We start from the raw sequence: 22272 nt of genomic DNA, 5'->3' as shown, positions 1-22272 counted from the left end.
AGATTCGTGCATGTATTGCATTAAAAAACATAGGCAAGCAAATATTTTTTGACGTTCACGTAATTTCACTTCCTCTGGGGGTCCAAAATTGGTTGGTTACCCTACACATTTCGGAAATTTGGGTAATAATGTCCCAAATTTTACAAATTCGATTGATGCACATTCTATGAAAACTAAAATGTATGCCAAATTTCGATGACTTTGAGGTCGCTGTCAAGTGCCAGATTTTGCCGAACATTTTTAGTTGAACCACAGATAACAGACGTTTAGGCTCGATTTGAATGGTGTGTAAATACCCGCTACTGAAATTCCGAATAAATCAGACGTCTGAAACACGTTTGGCAAACGTTTGCAGATGGCGCAGTGGTCAATACAATGCAGTTAGAGTGCAGCTGTCAAACACGTGTAGCAAACAGTTGCGCAGATGGCAATAGTGAAACACGAAATTTTCAACGTTTATCAATTTGAAAGTTTACACAGGTTTTTGAAGAAATTTTATTTTAGCCTAAACGTCTGTTATCTGTGGTTGAACTGCCAGATTTTCTTTGAAAAATAGTGGCAACCCTGGTGACAGCCGCCTATACAAACAGGGTTGCCACTATGCCAGATTTATCTGGCATTACCAGATTTTTCATTCACGACCAGATAAAAAGATATACCTCCGTTTCTGCCAGATTTTTAGGAAAATCGACAGACATTTTTGGAATTCGCATAGACGAAAATATTTACAATTCTCATAAGAACCAGATTAATTGAAATTTATTACTCAATTTTGAATATGTTATGTTCGACTAAAATTTTTACACCTTTTTTGTACCCGGTTATCGTGGACATCTGAATGACAGTGGCAGATAGTTATTGTATGTTGTCGTCACTCTCATTTCATTACATACACTCTGGTTGTGTGATGCGTGCGAATAAAACTTTTGTTTTCAATCTCCGCGATTCTCTATGGAAGCATTATCTTTGGTGTATTCCCGCTGTTTCGCATTCTTTCAACCAAAAATAGCAGCCTTTAAATGAAGTTGGCTTTTTAAATTATATAACGCACAATGTGGATTTTGAGATGTAATGTATTTTTTTTAATTCCTATTTCGAGATTCATCATGTCTCGTCAACCAAATACGCTGCGGCTGGCTGTCAATGACAACAGAAAAAAGTTCTGGTTTCTGTAGAGTATGTAACATCGAGGTTAAATTTCAAGGAGGTATCGCGGATCTCGATAAGCACGCGTTTACACAGAAACACATACTAAATGAAAATTCAACGTTGCAATCTTCTTCTAAGCCCATAGAGCGGTATATGTATGGATTCAAGGATACGGTTCGATACTCTGAACTGCAATTGTGCGCCTGGGGTGCAGAACACAATAAATCAGCAGCAGAAATTGAAGAGCTGGTGACTTGCATGAAGGCCATATGCTTGGATTCCGAAATTACCAAGGGAATGAAAATGGGTCGTACAAAGGCAACTTCCATCAATACCAACGTTATAGGAGCAGGACATCACGAAGATTTAATTAAAATATTGGCAAGTACACCATTTACACTAATTGCCGACATTTCAAGTAGCAAATCACTGGCTTTGATCGCTCGAACTTTTTTTTGGAATGAGGATGAAAAGCTCATAGTCAAAGATCTATTTTACGATCTCATGGAAGTAGTTGAGAGCGACTCTACTACTCTTCACAGAATAGTGACAGAACGTTTCATAAAAGATAATATTCCCTATAAACAAAATTTAATTGGGTATGCAGCAGACGGCGCAAGTAATATGACAGGGGCAGATAAGTCATTAGGTGCGTTTCTAAGGAATGATTGTCTCTGTTTATTTATTCTCAAATGTACATGCCACAGTATTGCATTATGTGCTTCGTATTCATGCAAGCACATTCCCGACTACGTAGAACAGTTATGCAAGAATATTTACTATTATTTAAGTTGTAGTCCATTACGCACTAGTAAGTTTGAATAAATTCAAACCTTATTAGAGCTTAAACCACTCAAAATGCTCCATCCGAGTTCCACGCGATGGCTTTCGCTTGAGATGGTTGTGAATCGAATGCTCGAAAGGTACGAGGCCTTAAAGATCTACTTCGGGTTTATCATCAACACAGATCACGTTGAAAAGCCCAAAGTTCTGTCGATCTATGACGCGTTGAATAATCCAATGACACAATTATACTTAAATTTTTTGTCATACATTCTGAATTATGTTAACAAATTGAACCCATTATTCCAGAGTGAGACTCCAGAGATACATACATTGAATTCATCTATTTCAAGACTGTATCGGACAGTTTTAGATAACTTTTTTAAACCTCAATATCTATGTAAACTAAAAAATTTCAATTCGATTAAATACGACAATGAAAATTATGAAGCTCTGGAGAATATCTATGTTGGAAGCAAAGCAGAAATGCTGATGAAAGATTTTTTAAACTGTTGCAAAATATCGAACGTAGACGTTCAAGAATTTAAGGTGAACGTAATGAATTTTTATATAACTTTATCGAATCAGATTTCTAAGCGATTCAATTTCGAAGATAACGTTTTGAAAAATTTATCTATAATTGATCCTTCTAACATCCTAGAACGTAAGCATCCATCAATAGTATCATTACTAATGAACTTTCCAAACATTCTTGACTCAAAAGCGATGTCGGAGGCAGACGACGAGTTTCGTGAAATTCGTAACATTGATTACTGCCAATTTTCAAAAGAAATTTTGTTGGATATAGATTTGGAAATAAAGCGGCCAGGAGGATCATTTGCATTTATTGCTCTACGTAAATTTATACCATGTATGCTTATCCTTCCACACTCGTCCGCAAGTGTAGAGAGGCTTTTTTCGGAGTATAATTTAAACAAAACCAAGTTGAGGAATAAAATGAATGCTCAAACCATGAGAGGTATTCTTGCTACAAAAAACTTTGTAAAATTAAATAAGACAGCTAATGTTGTAAGGTTTACAGAGAATATTAAATCAAAATATAACTACGCTATGTACAAAAAATACTTTGAAAATTAAAAATAACATTGTTTTTTAAATATAAACTGTGTTCCAAATGCAGAACTCATCCCGATTACTAAAGTATAACGATCCTATTCGTATAATATTTCAGGTTGCTAGTGACTCGTGAACAGAATTTCGTTAGCGTTTTGTTTGTCGATTTGCAACAGCTGGCAATTGCTAATTTGGAGTTTACGAAAATCTCACATTTTTGTGTGCCAGATATTGCCAGATTTTTTTTGCCAGCTGCTAGATTTTTCTTTAAAAATAGTGGCAACCCTGTATACAAATTCATAAGAATCCACGTTCGGAAATGGCTGCCTCAACAAAACGCCTGCCTCACGACTACCTCACGGCTACCAGGCCCGATTCAGTGACGTTTCCACTTGGATGTCAAATTCCAAAAGGACAAGTAAAATTCGCCCGCTCCAAATGTGCGCGCGGTTATTACTTTTTCCGCCATTGTGTAGTTGCCGGTTAAAAGACTTGCATTGCATTTTTAAAGCATTTTTTCTACATAGGTAAGCATTCAATTTGTATCTATAAGGACCGATTTCTTTACCGTCGCTTAACACTTAAGCCAGGTTTGTTTTGTTCTTGAGAATACGCTGTGAGTAGAAAAAAAAACATATGTAATAATTAAACAAAAATATATAATTTTCTTTTGGCTAACATAAATTGACAAGGAATATACAATCAAAACAAAGAAGAAGTAGAAGAACCAAGAACCGGTTCACTAGCGGTTGTGGGCACTCTGGCTGCCAGAAGTATAGCAGACGGCTGGCAGCCATGCCTCCCTCAAAACCGATGGGCGAAATCATGGTAGAAACGGTTGTATCGATTGAGTTGTATTTCTGGCAGCCGCGAGGCAGCCATACACCAGAATGTTTGCCAGCCATTTTTCGCCCGCTGGCAGGCGTGAGGCAGCCGTCTGGCAGCCAGCCTTGAGCGGGAAGCTTTTTCCTTGCACTGATAAAATCAAGAACCCATTAATGCGTAGAAAACTACTCATTTTCAATAAAAGTGGAATAACCCATTAAATGGGTAAAGGGTTTGTATCCATAAATGAGTAGAGACCTTGTACGTCAACCTGGGTATGTTTCACCCATTATTCTTCGCAGAACTGTTACAACAAAATACGTAAAAAATACACATTCATGAAATTCGCGCCAGAATGAAAAATACTGTCAATAGAATTATTTCTGAATTAAAAAAAACCCAAAATAACATTCATTTCACATTATTGTTTCCTTAAAAAAGTATAGGTATCTAGATAGAAATCCTATTCTAAAACTACTTAACAAAATAAAACCGCCAACTGGATATATTTTTGATGGCTGGATCTATTGCCTGCTATAAAAATGCCGAACTGGCGCATATTTTCAACATCCTCAGTAGTCTAAAGAAAACGTTGTTTTCGGAGCATTGCCGAAATGTTCCGTTTCCGCCACGGACTCCGATGCAGGGCGATAATTTGCAGGTTCCACTACAATCCTTAGTTTGCAGGTTAACTCGCTTGAAATAATGCTTAAGGATTTTTCACCCATTATCAAGATCAATATACCCATTGACATTATCTCATCGAGTAGTTATGAAATGAATAAAAAGTACTCATTGTTAGAAACAAAAAAATACCCATTTTTTGACAGCTCGAATAACTTCCGAAAATGGGCAATTTGAATACATAAAATGGGTAAAGTTTTTTTTTACCGTGTGGAGCTTTCGAAAGCACCCGGTCAAACCATTCGGAATTTGTTTCGGAATCCTGAATGGAGTCATTATGGATTCCAAATCAAATGCAACAACCGATTCTGAGTCGGAATCGGTTGTTGCATTTGATTTGGAATCCATAATGACTCCATTTAGAAATCCGAACCGGTTCCGGAATGAGTTTAACTGGGCAGCAGGTAATTGAGCTTTGCAGCAAAATGCCAATTCGCCATGTAAAAGTTTTTTCCTCCCAATTTAAACGTCAAAGCTGCACAACACGGTAAAAAACTTTACCCATTTTATGCATTCAAATTGCCCATTTTCGGAAGTTATTCGAGCTGTCAAAAATGGGTTTCTAACAATTAGTACTTTTTATCCATTTCACAACTACTCAATGAGGTAATGTCAATGGGTATATTGATCTTAACAATGGGTGAACAATCCTTAAGAATTATTTCAAGCGAGTCAACCTGCAAACTAAGGATCATAGCGGAACCTGTAAATTATCGGTCTGCATCGTAGTCCGTGGCGGAAACGGAACATTTCGGCAATGCTCAGAAAACAACGGCTGTTTAGACTACTGAGGATGTTGCAAATATGCACCAGTTCGGCATTTTTATAGCAGCTAAAAGATCCAGCCATCAAAAATATATCCAGTTGGCGGTTTTATTTTATAAAGGAGTTTTGGAATAGGATCTCTTTCTAGATTCCTAAACTTTTATAAGGAGACAATAATGTGAAATGAATGTTTAATTTTTTTTTATTTCAGAATTAATTCTATTGACAGTATTTTTCATTCTGACGCGATTTTCATGGATGGGTATTTTTTACGCATTTTGTTGTACACTGAGCAAAAAGCATCTGAGAATTTCATAAGTCTCGGCATATGAACCAACCTTCTGACGATGTCATTGAACGCTTTAGAATGTCATAGGCAGGCTTATGAATTCATTTATCTTTATTCATGCACTCCATAGACGTACAAATAATGTATTTCATAAAACAGTCTTATGACTTCGCTCCAATATATACCTTTAAGAATTTCATAAGTTTTTCTCATGAAACCCATATGAGATCTGTTATTGATGCTATAAAATTGTATTTTGTTTTTCATAAACGTCACTTTTGTGAAAAGTTCATAATTGTTTCTTATGAATTCAGTACTGGCCTGGACGGCCAACCAGGAGTTAATAGTTTCAGCACTTTTTGATTACCGCTGTTTGAAACAAAAGAAGTGCGATTTTCAGTCAAATTGCAACAAAATTTTAAATTGTTTTTATATTATTGAATAAATTACTGTGAGCATTAAATCTGTTTACATGGTTATCAATTTTACAGAAGATATCCGATTATTTAAAATGAAATAAGTTGTGCATATAATTAGTGTCTGGCGCGTATTTTATTGTTATTGTTATTTATCAGTGTGCAATCGGGCTGTCTCAACAACCTATTTCTGCAACCTATGTGCATTAACTGTACACCTATCGTCTATCCGTTGCACTTGACAGTGTGTGCAGTGCTTTATGGTCACACCTACGACCGCGCACCCGGCTTCCCATGAGCGTTTTGGCGGCTCAGAGGTGTCCTTCCATGTTGCTCAGGGATACATTGGTCCTATACACATCCATGCATACAGGCATACATACGGGCTTACATTCATACATACATACAAACTATTTGGCGCAAGTTTAGAGCGTGTAACGTCGTGTCATCTAGTCTGTCTTCCTATGGAAAATCATCCTACCATCGACTTGAGGTCAACGTCATATTGGCAAATTTCGCATTGAATCCGCTTCTGTCTCTTCCTAATCTCCTTTTTGTCTCCTAGGTCCGAAGCGGATCAATCGACTATTAATTGAAACGGTAAACATACTAGCAGTATTATTAGTCCTTACTCGCGAATACTTTTCCTACAACTGTGCTGTTTCTTCTCTATCTTATAACATAACTCGATTATCCCTGTTCTAGTCAATATACATATTCATTACATTATGGACCAGGCAAACCCTTATTTTTTCTATTATTATTATCCTGAGTAGCTATACCAGTGAAGGTATTTTAGGATTTCGTTAAAAAGAATCTCTGCCAATAAAGGCGCAAGCAATATTTATCCACATAAAGTTTGCTCGAAACGTATGTCCGCCTGGTTCGACTCGAACAGACCACACCGACCCGAAAGGGTTGCCTATCATTTCTGAGAGCCGGTGTGCTTGATCGAGTTTAATAATCATAAAAACAAGTCCTGAATAATTAACTATCTCTTACCCAGTCAAACTAATTTCGGAACCGGTTCGGATCTCTTAATGGAGTCATTATGGATTCCAAACCAAATGCAACAACCGATTCCGACTCAGAATCGGTTGCTGCACCCGATCCGGAATCCACACTGACTCCATCCAGGACCCCGAACCAAATTCCGAATGGTTTGACCGGGTAGGCGCCAGTCCTGCACTCCTTTCCTGAACCACCCTCATACTCAAGATCAAAAGAGTCGACAACTAGTAGGATCCACATGTCCCCCACCCAAGCGAATTGATCAACTTGCAAGTAGGAGCACATATCTACCAACCAGCTAAGAAGACTTCCGAATCAATGAGAATGGACCATGCCAGTCGAAGGTCACAGGCCCAGCGCCATCTCGTACAGTGTCATTGTCATTTCTCAGCCCACCCCCTGGCAGACGTTCATCCGCCCATCTAGACTCTGTCAAGATGAGAACCTACAAAGCCTAACTGTTCGTATGTGCTAGTCCGTATAGATTTTGGATTGCTGAAACGAAACAAGAAAAGCAAAATAATTGTGATTAGTATCGTAGTTATAATAAATAAGTAAACGATTTCTCCTCTGTTGTCCGTTCCCTTGTTCGTAGTCCTCCCTCCTGTTCCTGATCTGTTTGGGCTACTGGCTTTCCGTTTCCTTGGCCGTCACGCTCGCATCACATCATAGCAGGAGAAACAAATGAAAAGACAAAACAAAACAAAATGAAAATAAATGGACGTCTGCTATCTGTGCCTAAATTGATGTTGCTTCTCAGTTTTGCCCGACCAAGGGGGGACTTGGCCTTGATCCCAATGCTCTGTCACCGATGTTACGTGATATTCGTTATGGAATATTCTTTGTTTGGGGGCCATTCATAAACAATGTTGTACTTTTTTTTATCCCTGATCCGCTGATACGATAAAATTCATTTTTAGTTTTTATCTCGTTACGTGAAGCTCTTCCCCTATTGTCAATATCCAACATCATTTATGAATGGTCCCCTGGTGATATATTTAGAGCAGACAATCCAATGAAAAATAGGATTGACAGGATTTTAGCGCGCTCTTGGCGCCTTGTGTCACATCTTCATGTTTGTTATACATATTAAGAATACCAAAGCATGCGATGTGATGACCGGAAGATTAGAGAAGCAACTCCTCCCCTTCCCCCCCATTTTACAACAATATTCGAATAAAAATATATAAAATATATAAATTATCATTAAATTCGTATAAGAAACCACGACAAGTCTTGTGGTTGAACTTAATTTTACATTTATATTCATGCTCCAAGTAAGTGCATGAAAATAAACTTAAAAATGCAAAATATTGAAGTAGAATACTTCTAACGTTTCAATATAGGGGCCCCGTTTCAAATTTTTTGGCCAGTATTTTACCCGAGACTTTCAACGCAAATATCTAGTGTTGTACTGAAAGGAAACTTTAGATTTTTGCACAACCTGATTACAAAAATGTGCAACAATTTTGTAACTAATTTTGTAGAATGTACAATTACTGAAAATAACGGAAATATTCGATTTTATGAAAACAGGTATTATCTGTTTTATGATTGGTTCGTACAATTCGATTACAAGCGAGCCAGACTAGCTCCTCCTCTCTGTCGATGAAAGTTAACCTTTTTGTTCGACGGCCGGCCCCTTTGGCTTCGAACATAAACTGTATCAAGTATAAAACCGGGGGTCGTATGCAAGTACGGCATCATTCATGTGTTACACTCGTACTGGCTACAACAGCACGTTCTGTCGGCCGAATCTCAGTTTTTCGTCTAGCGCGAGGTACAGATTACCTTTCTTTTGCTGTTGCTGGATGAGCTGACCAAACATACCGTATCGTAAGGTACCACAAAGGCCTTTATCAAGTATACCAGCTCGAAGTAAGTCCTCGCCAGCTGCCACCCACACCCCACATCGGCCCTTTCAGGGCCACCAAAACAAATAGGTAAAGAATCGAATTTAAAGATTCCCTAACAGGTCGAGTCAAGTTAATATTGGAATCTGCTGATACCAAGTCGAAATCGAAATTCCATAGCTAATCTCTTTATGATCAAGCGTTCGAACGTTTGTTTCTAAATAGTATAGAGCGAAATTTTCAATAATAAATCATAGAAAATTCAAATTCAAATTCTTAAACAATCAATGGGGTGGCCCTGAAAAGGGCCTTTGGATCCTTTAGATAATTTAATAAAAGCTGTAGCCTTAAACACGTTCTTCACGGTGACACGCTTGACGTGAATAGCACAGATTAGTTCTTCCAACAATCCTGGTAACGACGGATCTCATGGAGAGTGACTGTTCCTGGTTGATAACGATAAGTTTTGTTCACTCCACGACTAACCGGTGCACTTTTACGCGCAGCCTTCGTTGCCAGCTGCTTTTGAGGAGCCTTCCATCCAGTTGATTTACGAGCAATCTTCTTAGTACGAACGCGTTCGTTGGTAGACGATTTCCAGAGAAATGAGCACGATGAATGTAAAACACAATAAAACGCTCAGATACAGTATCCCTCTTCATACTAGCTTGGCTCGCACTGAACAATCAATCAGCAAAGAGTGACGAAAAACTTACACTCTCCTCAACTATATAAAGAACACATATAGCGGCAAAAGGCATAAGTTTCATTTTCAGTCGGACTGACTGGTCGCGGTAAAGAAGCAAAGGACTTGGAAGAGCTGCCTACCGTGGAGGAGTAAAGCGCATCTCGGAGTTTGAAAAGCTGCCAAGCGTCATCGTTGTGGAGTGAAGCGCATATCTGTTTTGATTTACGCAAAAACGGTGGCGTGCTGAAGGTGTTCCTAGAAATCATTTTTTGACGCTGTGACGTATAGTGAACAAGGCAAGCGCAAAACCGTCACCGCAATGAATATGTGTATACTGAAATGGCGCACTTTATACGGATTTAGAGGTGAAAAGCTAAATTGCTTTTGGATCAATATGAAAAAGGCCCTTTTCAAGGCCACAAATCTATTAGAGGAATTAGTTTACGATTTCTGTTCCACAAGATGTTTCTCTTTAGTGAGCATATTGGGTTAGAATTGTGTGATTCGAATTTTCGTTGGCGTATCAAAATTCTGCTTGTGTTCGCATAAAATAAAAAAATCTGTCAATAATTTTCGAAAAAGTACGTTAAAACGAATATTCGTCCCACTCGAAGCCGGTCTTCAGTTTCCTGTGGGCCGAATTCACCCTCTGCTGAAGAAAGGAAACGCCGAATGTGTTGGAGTGGCAATACTCGTCTATCTGGCGGCACCGAAAAGAAGGCCTAAATTGAGCATTAAACCAACCCTTGTACAAACGTCCTTTTTAGGACGACCACATATTTGCGATAAAGAAAAAAAATTGAAAATAATTGTTATTGTTCTAGAAATAGAATCTCAGAGGATGGATTACATGTTGTACAATGCAGCTTGTTGATATTTACTTGTCCTGAAAATCAGTCAATCAATTCAATTGGATTAGGCAATGATCGAAATACTTTCGTAAACCCACTGACATGAAAATCAGAAGCATCATGTCGAGGATATTGTTTTAAAATTCCATAAGCTTAAATAGAATTCTTGATTACTGTTGAACTAACCAGATTGTTCAAAGACGTAACTTTCAAATATATGATTCGCTAAAATGTACAATGAAAAAGAAACGATTTAGTGAAACCGTCAATCTGAGCCTTGATTGATCGTCTACCGCTCGACCGGTGCGAGCGAGAATATTACTGGTTTTTAGTATTTTCTGTTCCCTACTTTTTAATTCTACGAAACGAAACTTTACAAATTTTAAGAGGGAAAGAATCGGTGTTTCTCATCAAAATCTATACAAAGTCGGTAAAAAATTTTGCCCTGGAGATGAAGACATAGACCTTTGAAACGCATGTGATAGACGCAATAAAATATTAATGTAAGAAACCCGTGACTTAACGCCATCTTTCTTTAATTTATCCAGCAATTTAACATTTTCATTATACGATGCAGAAAGAAATCATAAACGGTTTATAACGCTACAGCTACACCAATCATGTCAGTATCGCACCCATGGACAACAGTTCAATCCGGAAATAGAGAGCAGAAGTCAGCAGCATCCAACGAGAGTCGAATCCAGCGCATCATTCGCTAAAGCGAACATAAACGACCACCATTATTTTAATTGTTATTGTTATTATTGTTATTTATCAGTGTGCAATCGGGCTGTCTCAACAACCTATTTCTGCAACCTATGTGTATTAACTGTACACCTACCGTCTCTCCGTTGCACTTGACAGTGTGTGCAGTACTTTATGGTCACACCTATGACCGCGCACCCGGCTTCCCATGAGCGTTTTGGTGGCTCAGAGGTGTCCTTCCATGTTGCTCAGGGATACATTGCTCCTATACACATCCATGCATACAGGCATACATACGGGCTTACATTCATACATTCATACATACATACAAACTGTTTGGCGCAAGTTTAGAGCGTATAACGTCGTGTCATCTAGTCTGTAATCCTATGGAAAATCATCCTACCATCGCCTTGGGGTCAACGTCATATTGGCAAATTTCGCATTGAATCCGCTTCTGTTTCTTCCTAATCTTCTTTTTGTCTCCTAGGTCCGAAGCGGATTAATCGACTATTAATTGAAACGGTAAACATACTAGCAGTATTAGTCTTTACTCGCGAATACTTTTCCTACAACTGTGCTATTTCTTCTCTATCTTGTAACATAACTCAATTATAGGATTGAATGGCAACGCTGCTGCCGATAAGTAGTGAAGAAAATGTGTCCCGGCAATTGATCAAATTTTCTGTAGAAAAAGTGGTGAAAAATTGTGTAAATTTTTTTAGATAGTGATTAAGAAGTTACATTATAGTTCACGCGTGAAAATTTCAAGTTTAATAACGAAGATAAGTTCTATTGACGACAATCTGATGAATGGAAGCTACCAAAGGAAGTATCAGTTCTGTTATATATATGTGTTGGTGTGTTTATCGTTTGTGGGGTTTTAGACGGATCATTTCACACACACTGCTTGGGGATTTGTTTTCCTCCAGCTGCCATGTGCAGGACTGTGAGTCGGTCTAAACGTTTGAGGTGGCTCGCCTGTACTATTTGTAATTGTGTTGAAATGTATTGTGCCGCTGTGGAACTCATCCCGGAGACATACAATACCGGTTACTATGATTCCATACGAAAAGTAGTCCGACTGAAGGGCGATTTTCGATTTGTTTTCCTCCACCTGTCGGAGCGTTGTGACAGATGAAGGAAGACAAACCACTGATTACACTAGCAGCGTGGCTTTCCAATCTATGTGTTCTTTTACAGATTGGATGTGTCTTTTGTTTTCCCGTGGAGTGATGAAGCTTTTTTTCGTGTTGATGACACTATGGTTGGTTGTGTGTTTCATTAGTGTTGTGACCTGGCAGATCACATTTTGTACTATGCGGGTATCGTGTCTTCTCGATTGTCGCCCTGCTTTGTGTTATGTTATGGGTTTATTGTCCCAATGGTTTTTTGATGACTTATCTCACACATTCACCATGGAGTTGGGACAGGCCGGGTTAGGCGCAGGTGAGTGAATAAGGAGTGCCTTTCAGAAGTGTGAGTGATCGCATGTGATGTGTGGCGGAGAGGTGTTGATGCTGGTCCGGATGGAGGGTGCTAGTGGTGTCTATATATATAAATGACCCAGCTGAATGCAGCGGGATTCGCGCCACATCAAATTATGTGCAATACATGGACACCACTGTTCTCCCGTATTTGTTATGTGTGCGCGTTCGCACTTGTCCTGCGTGCCTGTGTGGGACCGCGCATGTGGTGTATATGCGGGAGTATTGGTGTCCGTGCGCTGTGCTGGTGTCACAGATGCGGATGATGGTGTGACCCAGTTGAGCTCGGCCGTGAATGAGCTGGAGTTCTGGCTGGTTCCGGTTCGCATTCCGGCTTCGGTGACACGACCGATTCTAGTTAGAATCGGTCGTGTCACTGGAGCCCGTGTACGAGCTGGAGCCGGCCGGAATTCCGGATCATTTCCGGCTGAACTTTGCTGGGGAATAGTGTTCAAGCTGTGTATCGCAAAAGCTTGTAATCGGGTCTCCGCAGAACAAATGTGAGCAATGATGTCAGATTTGTTTTAGATTTATGGAATTTATGGAATCGATTTATATAAGAAATTAATCGATTGGTTTTTGGTCGACAAATAAAATTCTGACTAATTAGCCTCGATTATTATTATCCATTGTTCGTGTTTGTGATTGCAGCTTCAGCGTTGGCGCGTGGTGAAGTCGTTTTCCTCGAATTTTTGGACACCAGGGCAGCGAAACTGAAGCCAGGGCATTTCGGGTCGAGTTTGGTATTTATCGGTTCTACTAGTGATCTTTGTGGTTTGTCTGTTTTTTCTATATAATCGTTTTAATAACCCAGTCAATACATTACCCCAATACCCTTTGATGCTTAACAATTGTCATGATATGACATGATGTAACAACAATTAGCATAATGGAATATTTCCGGAAAAGTTTATGGTGGCCCCGTATTCATTGTGGGAGTGAAGAAGTTGGTAATCAGGGACTCTAAATTTCACCCTCACTGAGAACTCTAATACAGCATGAATGGGATGGAGATAGAAAATTTGCGAACTCTGAATATTTTGGTTCGCTCAGCGTAGGCCCATTTATAATTATCATGCATGTGTTCGTGAATGCGACAGAGATTGTGTGTTGGTACGGTTTCGTTATGCAAGTTCTGATCACGAGCAGCTAGTTGAATCGCATTTGTTCACCGGGCTGTGCGCCGAATCACGCGACCATATAACTTGCAGTGTAAAGGTGTTTTGTTTGTTTCGTTCGCACTCGAGGGCTTACCATCTGAACGCAACGTTCTCCCTAGTTCGGTACTTTATTCGGAGCTCATTATGGGGTTGAACAGAGAGTGGTCGGGGCGAAGGGGGGTAGTTTTTTCCGCGCCGTGTGTTGAATCTTCATAGAAGTCAATCAGCTTATGTAGGATGTTGTTACAGTACTGGTGATTGATTTTTGTGGGGTCTTGTGCACGGTGTAGTGGGGGCTGCTTTTTTCGTTTTAGATTTTTGCCCATTCTCTGTCCAACCAAAGGTTCAAGAGGCCTTTTTTTGGGCATGTGTGGGAGTTTTACGCTTGGTGGTGTACGTGGGAGGGGGTGTGTTCAGCTGTGCCACCGGGGTGATGCTTTTGAGGGATGTCTGTGGTTTTTTTTTGTTACGCAATTGTGTGACACGCCCCAGCACAGTGTGGTAGTGTTACAATGAATCGCGGCCACTTTTTCAGGGGCACCGTTTCGTTTGGTTGGTTGGTTTTCGCCAACTATTTTGCATGGTTTGAGTCGTGGTGGTCTGGTGGATCGACTGGTGTTTTTCTTTTGGAGTTTGGGGGGGGGGTGGACTGGTGGTGGGGCTGAGCATAGTTTTTCCTACGCATGCTTTCGGGCGTTCGGCTCTTGCACATGCTTGGGAAGGATCTATTGAGCAGTAAACCCACATTTTGCGTACAACCCCCACACAGCAATTCGCACACAAACACGTGCATAGTTCATCTGCGCAGTTGAATTCCATATGTGTGGACGGTTCATCCCAACAATTTTCACTTTCCCACAATTCATCATCGCTGGTGCAGTCTCACTTTATTTTGACAATTAAGCAGACAATAGACAAAAATGTGAGAAGTTGCACTCCTACCATTCTTTTCCGACAGTTTTTGGTATCTGTCAATCGATCCAACTAGCGAATGTTCGTTAGTTGGGGCGATGTCGTGACCCAACTAACGAATCTACGCGTTACTTCTAGTTAAAATCGTAAACATTTTCCTAGTTCGATGTTAGTTACTTTTCAGAAGCAAATAGACCTTAGGATGCATTGCGGTTGACGCAAAGGCGCGCGGTTATCGTTTGCGTAGGTGCTGACAACTTATTTAATCGTTCGTGGAGAATTAAACAAATTCATAGTTGCCATTTAATTGCTTATACTGCTACCAAAGCTTATACACCATCATTATATATTATAGATTATTATTATGTAATTATATTACGGAATCTAAATACCTCTTAATCGTTTTACGTTATATTGCATTGTTCCAAAACTGTCTTGCTTCTCTAGATTACATAAACAGTTAATAATGAAATTGGCCAGATGCTGATTGAAAAACATCTAATTCAATTAAACATAAGCAACACTCCCGACAGTCCACTGTCCGGAGTTTAAGTTGTATTCTTACAATATCCGCATTAATTCAACAAACGATAAATCCCTTATAAATTCTCGGCAGCCGGCTGCCCAGAACAATAAACACATGATAACCACTTGACAGTTTCATAGATCGCATCACTTATCAAGGTGAATCCAGATTTGTGTAACTTTTTACCCCACCCCACTAACAAAAACTCCTTTCCGTGACAAGCGTGGAGATGCAGAGGTATACACGGTCTCCATAACAACGGTTGTCACACTAACATTCCTTTCCTTCCTCGATGACTGTAAGGACGTGGCCGGCGCCGTTATTGACATTTTAAAGTATGGAGTTCTCGAAACGTGCACATTGAGGATGGATTGCTACTCCCAGGCCCCATTCGTTGATTCTCTGTGCAATTTCGCTTATTCTGGTCAATCACGGAGTAGCAACTACGAATTGTACAGTCTTCATGCTCATGCTCATGCTCATGCTCATCTTGTAACATAACTCGATTATCCCTGTTCTAGTCAATTAACATATTTATCATTTTATGGACCAGGCAAACCCTTGATTTTTCTATTATTATTATCCTGAGTAGCTATACCAGTAAAGGTATTTTAGGATTTCGCAAAAAGGATCTCTGCCAATAAAGGCGTAAGCAATATTTATCCACATAAAGTTTGCTCGAACCTAATGTCCGCCTGGTTCGACTCGAATAGACCAGACCGACCCGAAAGGGTTGCTCATCATTTGTGAGAGCCGGTGTGCTTGGTCGAGTTTAATAATCATAAGAACAAATCCTGAATAATTAACTATCTCTTAGGTGCCAGTCCTGCACTCCTTTCCTGAACCACCCTCATACTCACGATCAAAAGAGTCGACAACTAGTAGGATCCACATGTCCCCCACCCAAGCGAATTGATCAACTTGCAAGTAGGAGCACATATCTACCAACCAGCCAAGAAGACTTCCGAATCAATGAGAATGGACCATGCCAGTTGAAGGCCACAGGCCCAGCGCCATCTCGTACAGTCATTTCTCAGCCCACCCCCTGGCAGACGTTCATCCGCCCATCTAGACTCTGTCAAGATGAGAACCTACCAAGCCTAACTGTTCGTATGTACTAGTCCGTATAGATTTTGGTTTGCTGCAACGAAACAAGAAAAGCAAAACAATTGTGATTAGTATCGTAGTTATAAGTAAACGATTTCTCATCTGTTATCTGTTTCCCTGTTCCCAGTCCTTCCTCCTATTCCTGATCTGTTTGGGCCACTGGCTTTCCGTTTCCTTTGCCGTCACGCTCTCCCGCATCGAGCCGCACACATCGTAGCAAGAGAAACAAATGTAAAGACAAAACAAAAAAAAAATGAAAATAAATGGACGTCTGCTATCTGTGCCTAAATTGATGTTGCTTCTCAGTTTTGCACGACCCAGGGGGAACTTGGCCTTGATCCCAATGCTCTGTCGCCGATGTTACGTGATATTCGTTATGGAATATTCTTTGTTTGGGAGCCATTCATAAACAATGTTGTTCGTTTTTTTATCCCTGATCCGCTCATACGTCTAAAATTCATTTTTAGTTTTTATCTCGTTACGTGGCGCTTTTCCCCTATTGTCAATATCCGATATCATTTATGAATGGTCCCCTGGCGATATATTTAGAGCAGACAATCCAATGAAAAATAGGATTGACAGGATTTTAGTGCGCTCTTGGCACCTTGTGTCACATCTTCATGTTTGTTATACATACTAAGAATACCAAAGCATGTGATGTGATGACCGGAAGATTAGAGAAATAACTCCTCCCCTTCCCCCCAATTAATGTCTGGCGCGTATTTTATAATACTCAAAATCATTTGAGAAGTAACAATCATTATCATTCAGTTGTCAAGTCCAGTTTCCCAGTTGTCTAAGCCCAGTTTCCCAAGAAATATTGACGAAGCGTTGCTCATTATGTACAAATTTTAATATTTAATGAGAGTCTTCTCTTCAATCTTCTGAAGGGATCTACACTTGGCGGTTAATTTGTCCCGAATTGAGTTCTACAAGATGACCACACGAATGAACTCATGAGGAATGACGTTCATGTTTCACAATTCTCAGTGATTTGTTTACTTTGTCAGTTGCGTGAGTTGGAGTGCAACGGGTGCCCATCTGTTACATTCAAACTCACGCAATTCCCATGTAAACAAACCACCGAGAATTGTTAAACGAAGTTCATCCGGCTCATTTTGTGGGGTTATGTCGGTTGGTGTAAAACCTAATATCCTAATTTTTACTGTTGATTTTTTGTCTACTAAAATGCTCGAGAAATGTCAGACATGTTTTTTTATATAAATGCACAATAATATCCATAAATAAAAAACTTATGGCATTCATTCGAACATTGTGATTTCATAAGACAGTTCTATGGAAATCGTTATTTCTACTATGTTTTCTACTTATAAATGTCAGCAATTTTCATAAACGGGCACCTATGGCGTTCATTCGGACATTTTCATAAATTTCATAAGACTGTCTTATGAAAATAATAAGAGATAGATTTGAAAAATTTCCCCTCCAAATCATAAGACAGATTTATAAAATCCATTTAAAATCCTCATGTCAGAAAGTCATAAGACGTTTTTATGGAAATTCAATGTAAATTTTGCTCGGTGTAACAGTTCTGCGAAAAATAATTGAGTTCTTGTCGCCCGGTCCCACGAACACTTCTGCAGCTTCCTGGTTGAAAACATTTGCCGTCTTTATTATTTTCCACCAGCTAGTGATGTAGTGTTTGCCATGTGCCGTGTATGTATACCGAGCAAAAAGCATCTGAGAATTTCACAAGTCTCCTCATATGAACCAGCCTTCTGACGATGCCATTGAACGCTTTAGAATGTCATAGGCAGGCTTATGAATTCATTTATCTTTATTAATGCACTCCATAGACGTACAAATAATGTATTTCATAAAACAGTCTTATGATTTTGCTCCAATATATGCGTTTAAGAATTTCATTAGTTTTTCTCATAAAACCCATGAGATCTGTTATTGATTCTATAAAATTATATTTTGTTTTTCATAAACGTCACTTTTGTGAAAAGTTCATAATTGTTTCTTATGAATTCAGTACTGACCTGCACGGCCAAAGGAGCTAATAGTTTCGGGCCAGCACCTTTTGGTTACCGCTGTTTGAAACAAAATAAGTGAGAATTTTAGTCAAATTTCAACAAATTTAAAATAATTGTTTTTTATATTATTCAATAAATTACTGTGTGCATTAAATCAGTCTCCATGCTTATGATTTTTACAGAAGATATCCGATATTTTGAAATGAAATAAGTTGTGCATATAATTAGTGTCTGACACGTATTTTATAATTATCAAAATCATTTGAGAAGTAAGATTTATTATCTTTCAGTTGTCAAGTCCAGTTTCCTAGTTGTCTAAGCCCGATTTCCCAGGAAATATTGACGAAGTGTTGCTCATTATGCACAAATTTTAATATTTAATGGGAGTTTTCTCTTCAATCTTCTGAAGGGATCTACACTTGGCGGTTCATTTGTCCCGAATTTAGTTCTACAAGATGACCACACGAATGAACTCATTATAAATGACGTTCATATTTTACAATTCTCAGTGGTTTGTTTACTTTGTCAGTTGCGTGAGTTCGAGTGCAACAGGTGCCCATCTGTTACATTCAAACTCACGTAACTCCCATGTAAACAAACCAACGAAAATTGTCAAACGAAGTTCATCCGGCTCATTTTGGGGTTATGTCGGTTGGTGTAAAACCTAATATCCTCTAAAGGTTGATTTGTACTGTTGATTTTTTGTCTACTAAAAATTCTCGAGAAATATCAGCCATGTTCTATTTTTTATATAAATGCACAATAATATCCATAAAAAAAAACTTATGGCATTCATTAGATCATTGTGATGAATTTCATAAGACTGTTCTGTGGAAATCACTATTACTACTATGTTTTTTGCTTATGTCAGCAATTTTCTTAAATGGGCATCTATGGCGTTCATTCGGACATTTTCATAAATTTTATAAGAGTGTCTTATGAAAATAATAAGAGATGGATTTGGAAGATTTCCCCTCCAAATCATAAGACAGACTTATAAAATCCATTTAAAATGCTTATGTCTGAAAGTCATAAGACGTTTTTATGGAAATTCAAGGTAAATTTTGCTCGGTGTACAATTGAAATTAGGCATCAATTATCACAATTCTTTTTCTTCAATGAATACAGACAAATACAGATTTTTTATAATGAAGATACAGATTTTCAACAAAATAATCTGGCAGCTCTGTTCATGGGTACAACTTCTTCATCCATTTAATGGGTTATTCAGGAGGGTGGCACTCCTGTCATCCGCTATTGAGATATACAGACTTTGACAGTAGTCAACATATGTGGGCCTAGCCGGCTCTAGGCCCATGTCGCCCGTGCAATAGCATTGGGTTGTTTTGATTTCAACAAAGGCAGATTTTGGCTAGGACAAAATGGCTGCCTAGCAGGGGCCTGGGGTTATTCCACTTTTATTGAAAATATATAATTTTCTGCGCATTAATGGGTACTTTATTTTATCAGTGTGGTTCATCATTAATCTAGCAAAACATGTCAAATGGTCCTAAGTGCAAATGACAGTTTCTCTTTGTTAACTTTCTCTTTCGCTAATAACTCGGCCGTTTATACGTTTGTTCCTTAACTCTTAGCATAATGTGCTTGTCAAAATCAAAGTTTTTCGATATATCTTGAAACAATATTGAAAAGTTTTATGATGACGCCGTAATCATCGAGATAAAGTAAACAAAGAGAGGCTCTTATTTGCACTTTGACATGTTTGTCTAGAAATATTTTCATACCTGTATTGTTTGTTCCAATTTAAAACGCAACTCATTTTTAAGGCTCATAGCTAAGGTAAGACAACTGATTTTGCTTTTTCTCTGTCCACAATACAATACAAAATATCTGCCCTTGACCTGAGAAATGGTAAAACCAACGGGTTACCGTGCAATCAGTTAATCAACTACAAATTACAGGGTAAAGAACTCAATTACCCGCTCCACGAGACGGTACTGATCAGAAGCAGGGTTGCCAAAATTAAATCTGTATTTTTGTCCTAAAAAATCTTTTCATCTGTATTTACTCTTCGAAAATTCTTTGTCGATATCTGTATCGAATCAATTGAGTCGTTTAACCTTTTGCTGGTTTATCTATCGATTAATTCTTGTGGTTTAAATCAGTCAAGCAAGGACCTGTTTACATTTTCATAAAAAAACACTACTAGTCGTTCTGATATTGAACTTGAGCTTGTGCGACCACCCCTGGCTGCTACTCCGTTATCGATCTTGACTAGCTGAAGTTGAACAGAGAATAAGTAGATAATTATGCTTGGGAGTAGCGAAACAACTTTCAATGTGCAACTCCTGGTAATCCTAAAGTGTTTATTGTTCAATACCGGCGCCGGCCAGGCCCGACCGTAGATTGCGGAAGGAAAGAGAAGGAATGGTTAGTCCGATACTTGCTTTTGTTAGAGGCCGTATATACTACTGCGCACTCCACAAGTATCATAGGAGGAGGATGTTTTTGTTAGTAAGTGTATAGAAGTTGGATCTACTTCTTCCTTAACGACGCCAGAGAGGTGACTTCACGATCTGGACTAGATATCGATCCACCAAACTCATAGACCGGGGACCAACGGCTTTACTTCCCTTCCGAAGGAAGACGTGACCACAGATTTTTTCACCTCTGAAAAATCTCAACGACCTCGGCTGGAATTGAACCCAGGCAACTGGAATGAGTGGCGGTAACGCTTACCACCCAACCACCGGCGCCGTCTACAAGTCGTTCTGATATTTTACATCTAGAAACTTAAACTTTATCGATGTCACAGAGCATTACAATTAACGTTTCTGGAAGTAGACTTCAGCCAGGCGTTTGCTGGGTGCTAACCTGAGTGTATTGCAAACCTTTACCTTTCAGAGTGAGAGACCAATCTCAAAAGTGAAAATATATTTTAAACAAGAGAGCTAAGCTGAGAGAGACAGAGAGGAAGTATTACTGAAACTTAAAAAATATTTCTAAAAATAGTTTTTGTAACATCATTTCTCAAAAATCTGTATATCTGTACATACACGGAAAAATCGGTATATCTGTACACACAGATTCTTGGTCTGAAAATGGTTGAAAAATCTGTATAAATACAGATTATTCTGTATTTTTGGTAACCCTGATCAGAAGGTTTTTTTGTTTATTTCATTTGACGTTCTTGGGTTGTTTCGACCAAAGCCAAAGACGATGTTTTAAATATAAAGATACGCGGAGAAAAAAAATAGTAAACACGCTCATTCAAAACTACTCAAAATTTGAGTTCGGAGCACTCAATTTCAAAAGTAATAGCAATATGTCAAAAAATGAGTTTTAATTTGGGTAGAACTAACTCATTTATTAAGTAATCATAAAATCTTCAAAGTTCTGAGTGAAAAAAATACTCTCAAAAAAGTGTGCGGAATTAGGTGTTGATTTAAATTTTAAAAAGAGCCTGAAGTTAAAGCCGATGATCGTTCATAAAACTAGAAGGTAAGTTTCATTGAGTTTTGCTTGCTTTCAAATCTTACTTCCAGTTGTGTTTTTGTAGTTTCGGCAATTTATACAAGATGCCGATCGGCATGAAATAGATGTAGAGAACGACCCTTGGATTAAGTTCCCAAACATCGCAAACACCTGGACAACGGTCTGGAGGATCAGGTAAATGATATTTGAAATGCCAAAAATCTTTGTATTTTTATTAAAAATGCGAAATGATTATTTTCTGTATTTCCCTCTTCAGTAAAATGTACTCAAATTTGACATTGTTATCCCAAACTCAAAACTGAGTAAACGAGGAAAACTCAATTTTTGACTATGTGCACATTTTATGAAATTGAGTGACTGGCTACTCAAATTTGAGTTGTTATGGATGAGCGTGAATTAAATCAAATTTTGCACTGAGAGACCCAGTAAAGTTCAGCCGGAAATGAACTGGAATTCTGGCTGGTTCCAGTTCGTATTCCGGCTCAAGTGACAACCGATTCTAACTAGAATCGGTTGTCACTGGAGCTGGAATAC

The 22272-nt window shown here is 38.8% G+C and overlaps 1 protein-coding gene across 4 annotated transcripts in view; it reads right to left on the bottom strand.

Moving 5' to 3' along the window:
- The window catches only part of LOC131682856 (FAD synthase-like), a 350246-nt gene extending 330016 nt beyond the window's left edge, over positions 1–20230 (bottom strand). For all 4 annotated transcript variants that reach the window (XR_009304202.1, XR_009304194.1, XM_058964630.1 and 1 more), the window contains exon 1: positions 20028–20230. Coding sequence is in view for 1 of the 4 variants with exons in the window: in XM_058964630.1 (XP_058820613.1) it covers positions 20028–20062 (35 nt within the window). In the remaining 3 variants the exon portion in view is untranslated. The remainder of the gene's footprint in view (positions 1–20027) is intronic.
- Between the last annotated feature and the right edge of the window lie 2042 nt (positions 20231–22272).

Source organism: Topomyia yanbarensis, chromosome 2 (assembly GCF_030247195.1).
Source record: "Topomyia yanbarensis strain Yona2022 chromosome 2, ASM3024719v1, whole genome shotgun sequence".
Taxonomy (NCBI): domain Eukaryota; kingdom Metazoa; phylum Arthropoda; class Insecta; order Diptera; family Culicidae; genus Topomyia; species Topomyia yanbarensis.
The sequence above is the reverse complement of the archived record's forward strand: the minus strand, read 5'-3'. Positions and strand labels throughout refer to the sequence as shown.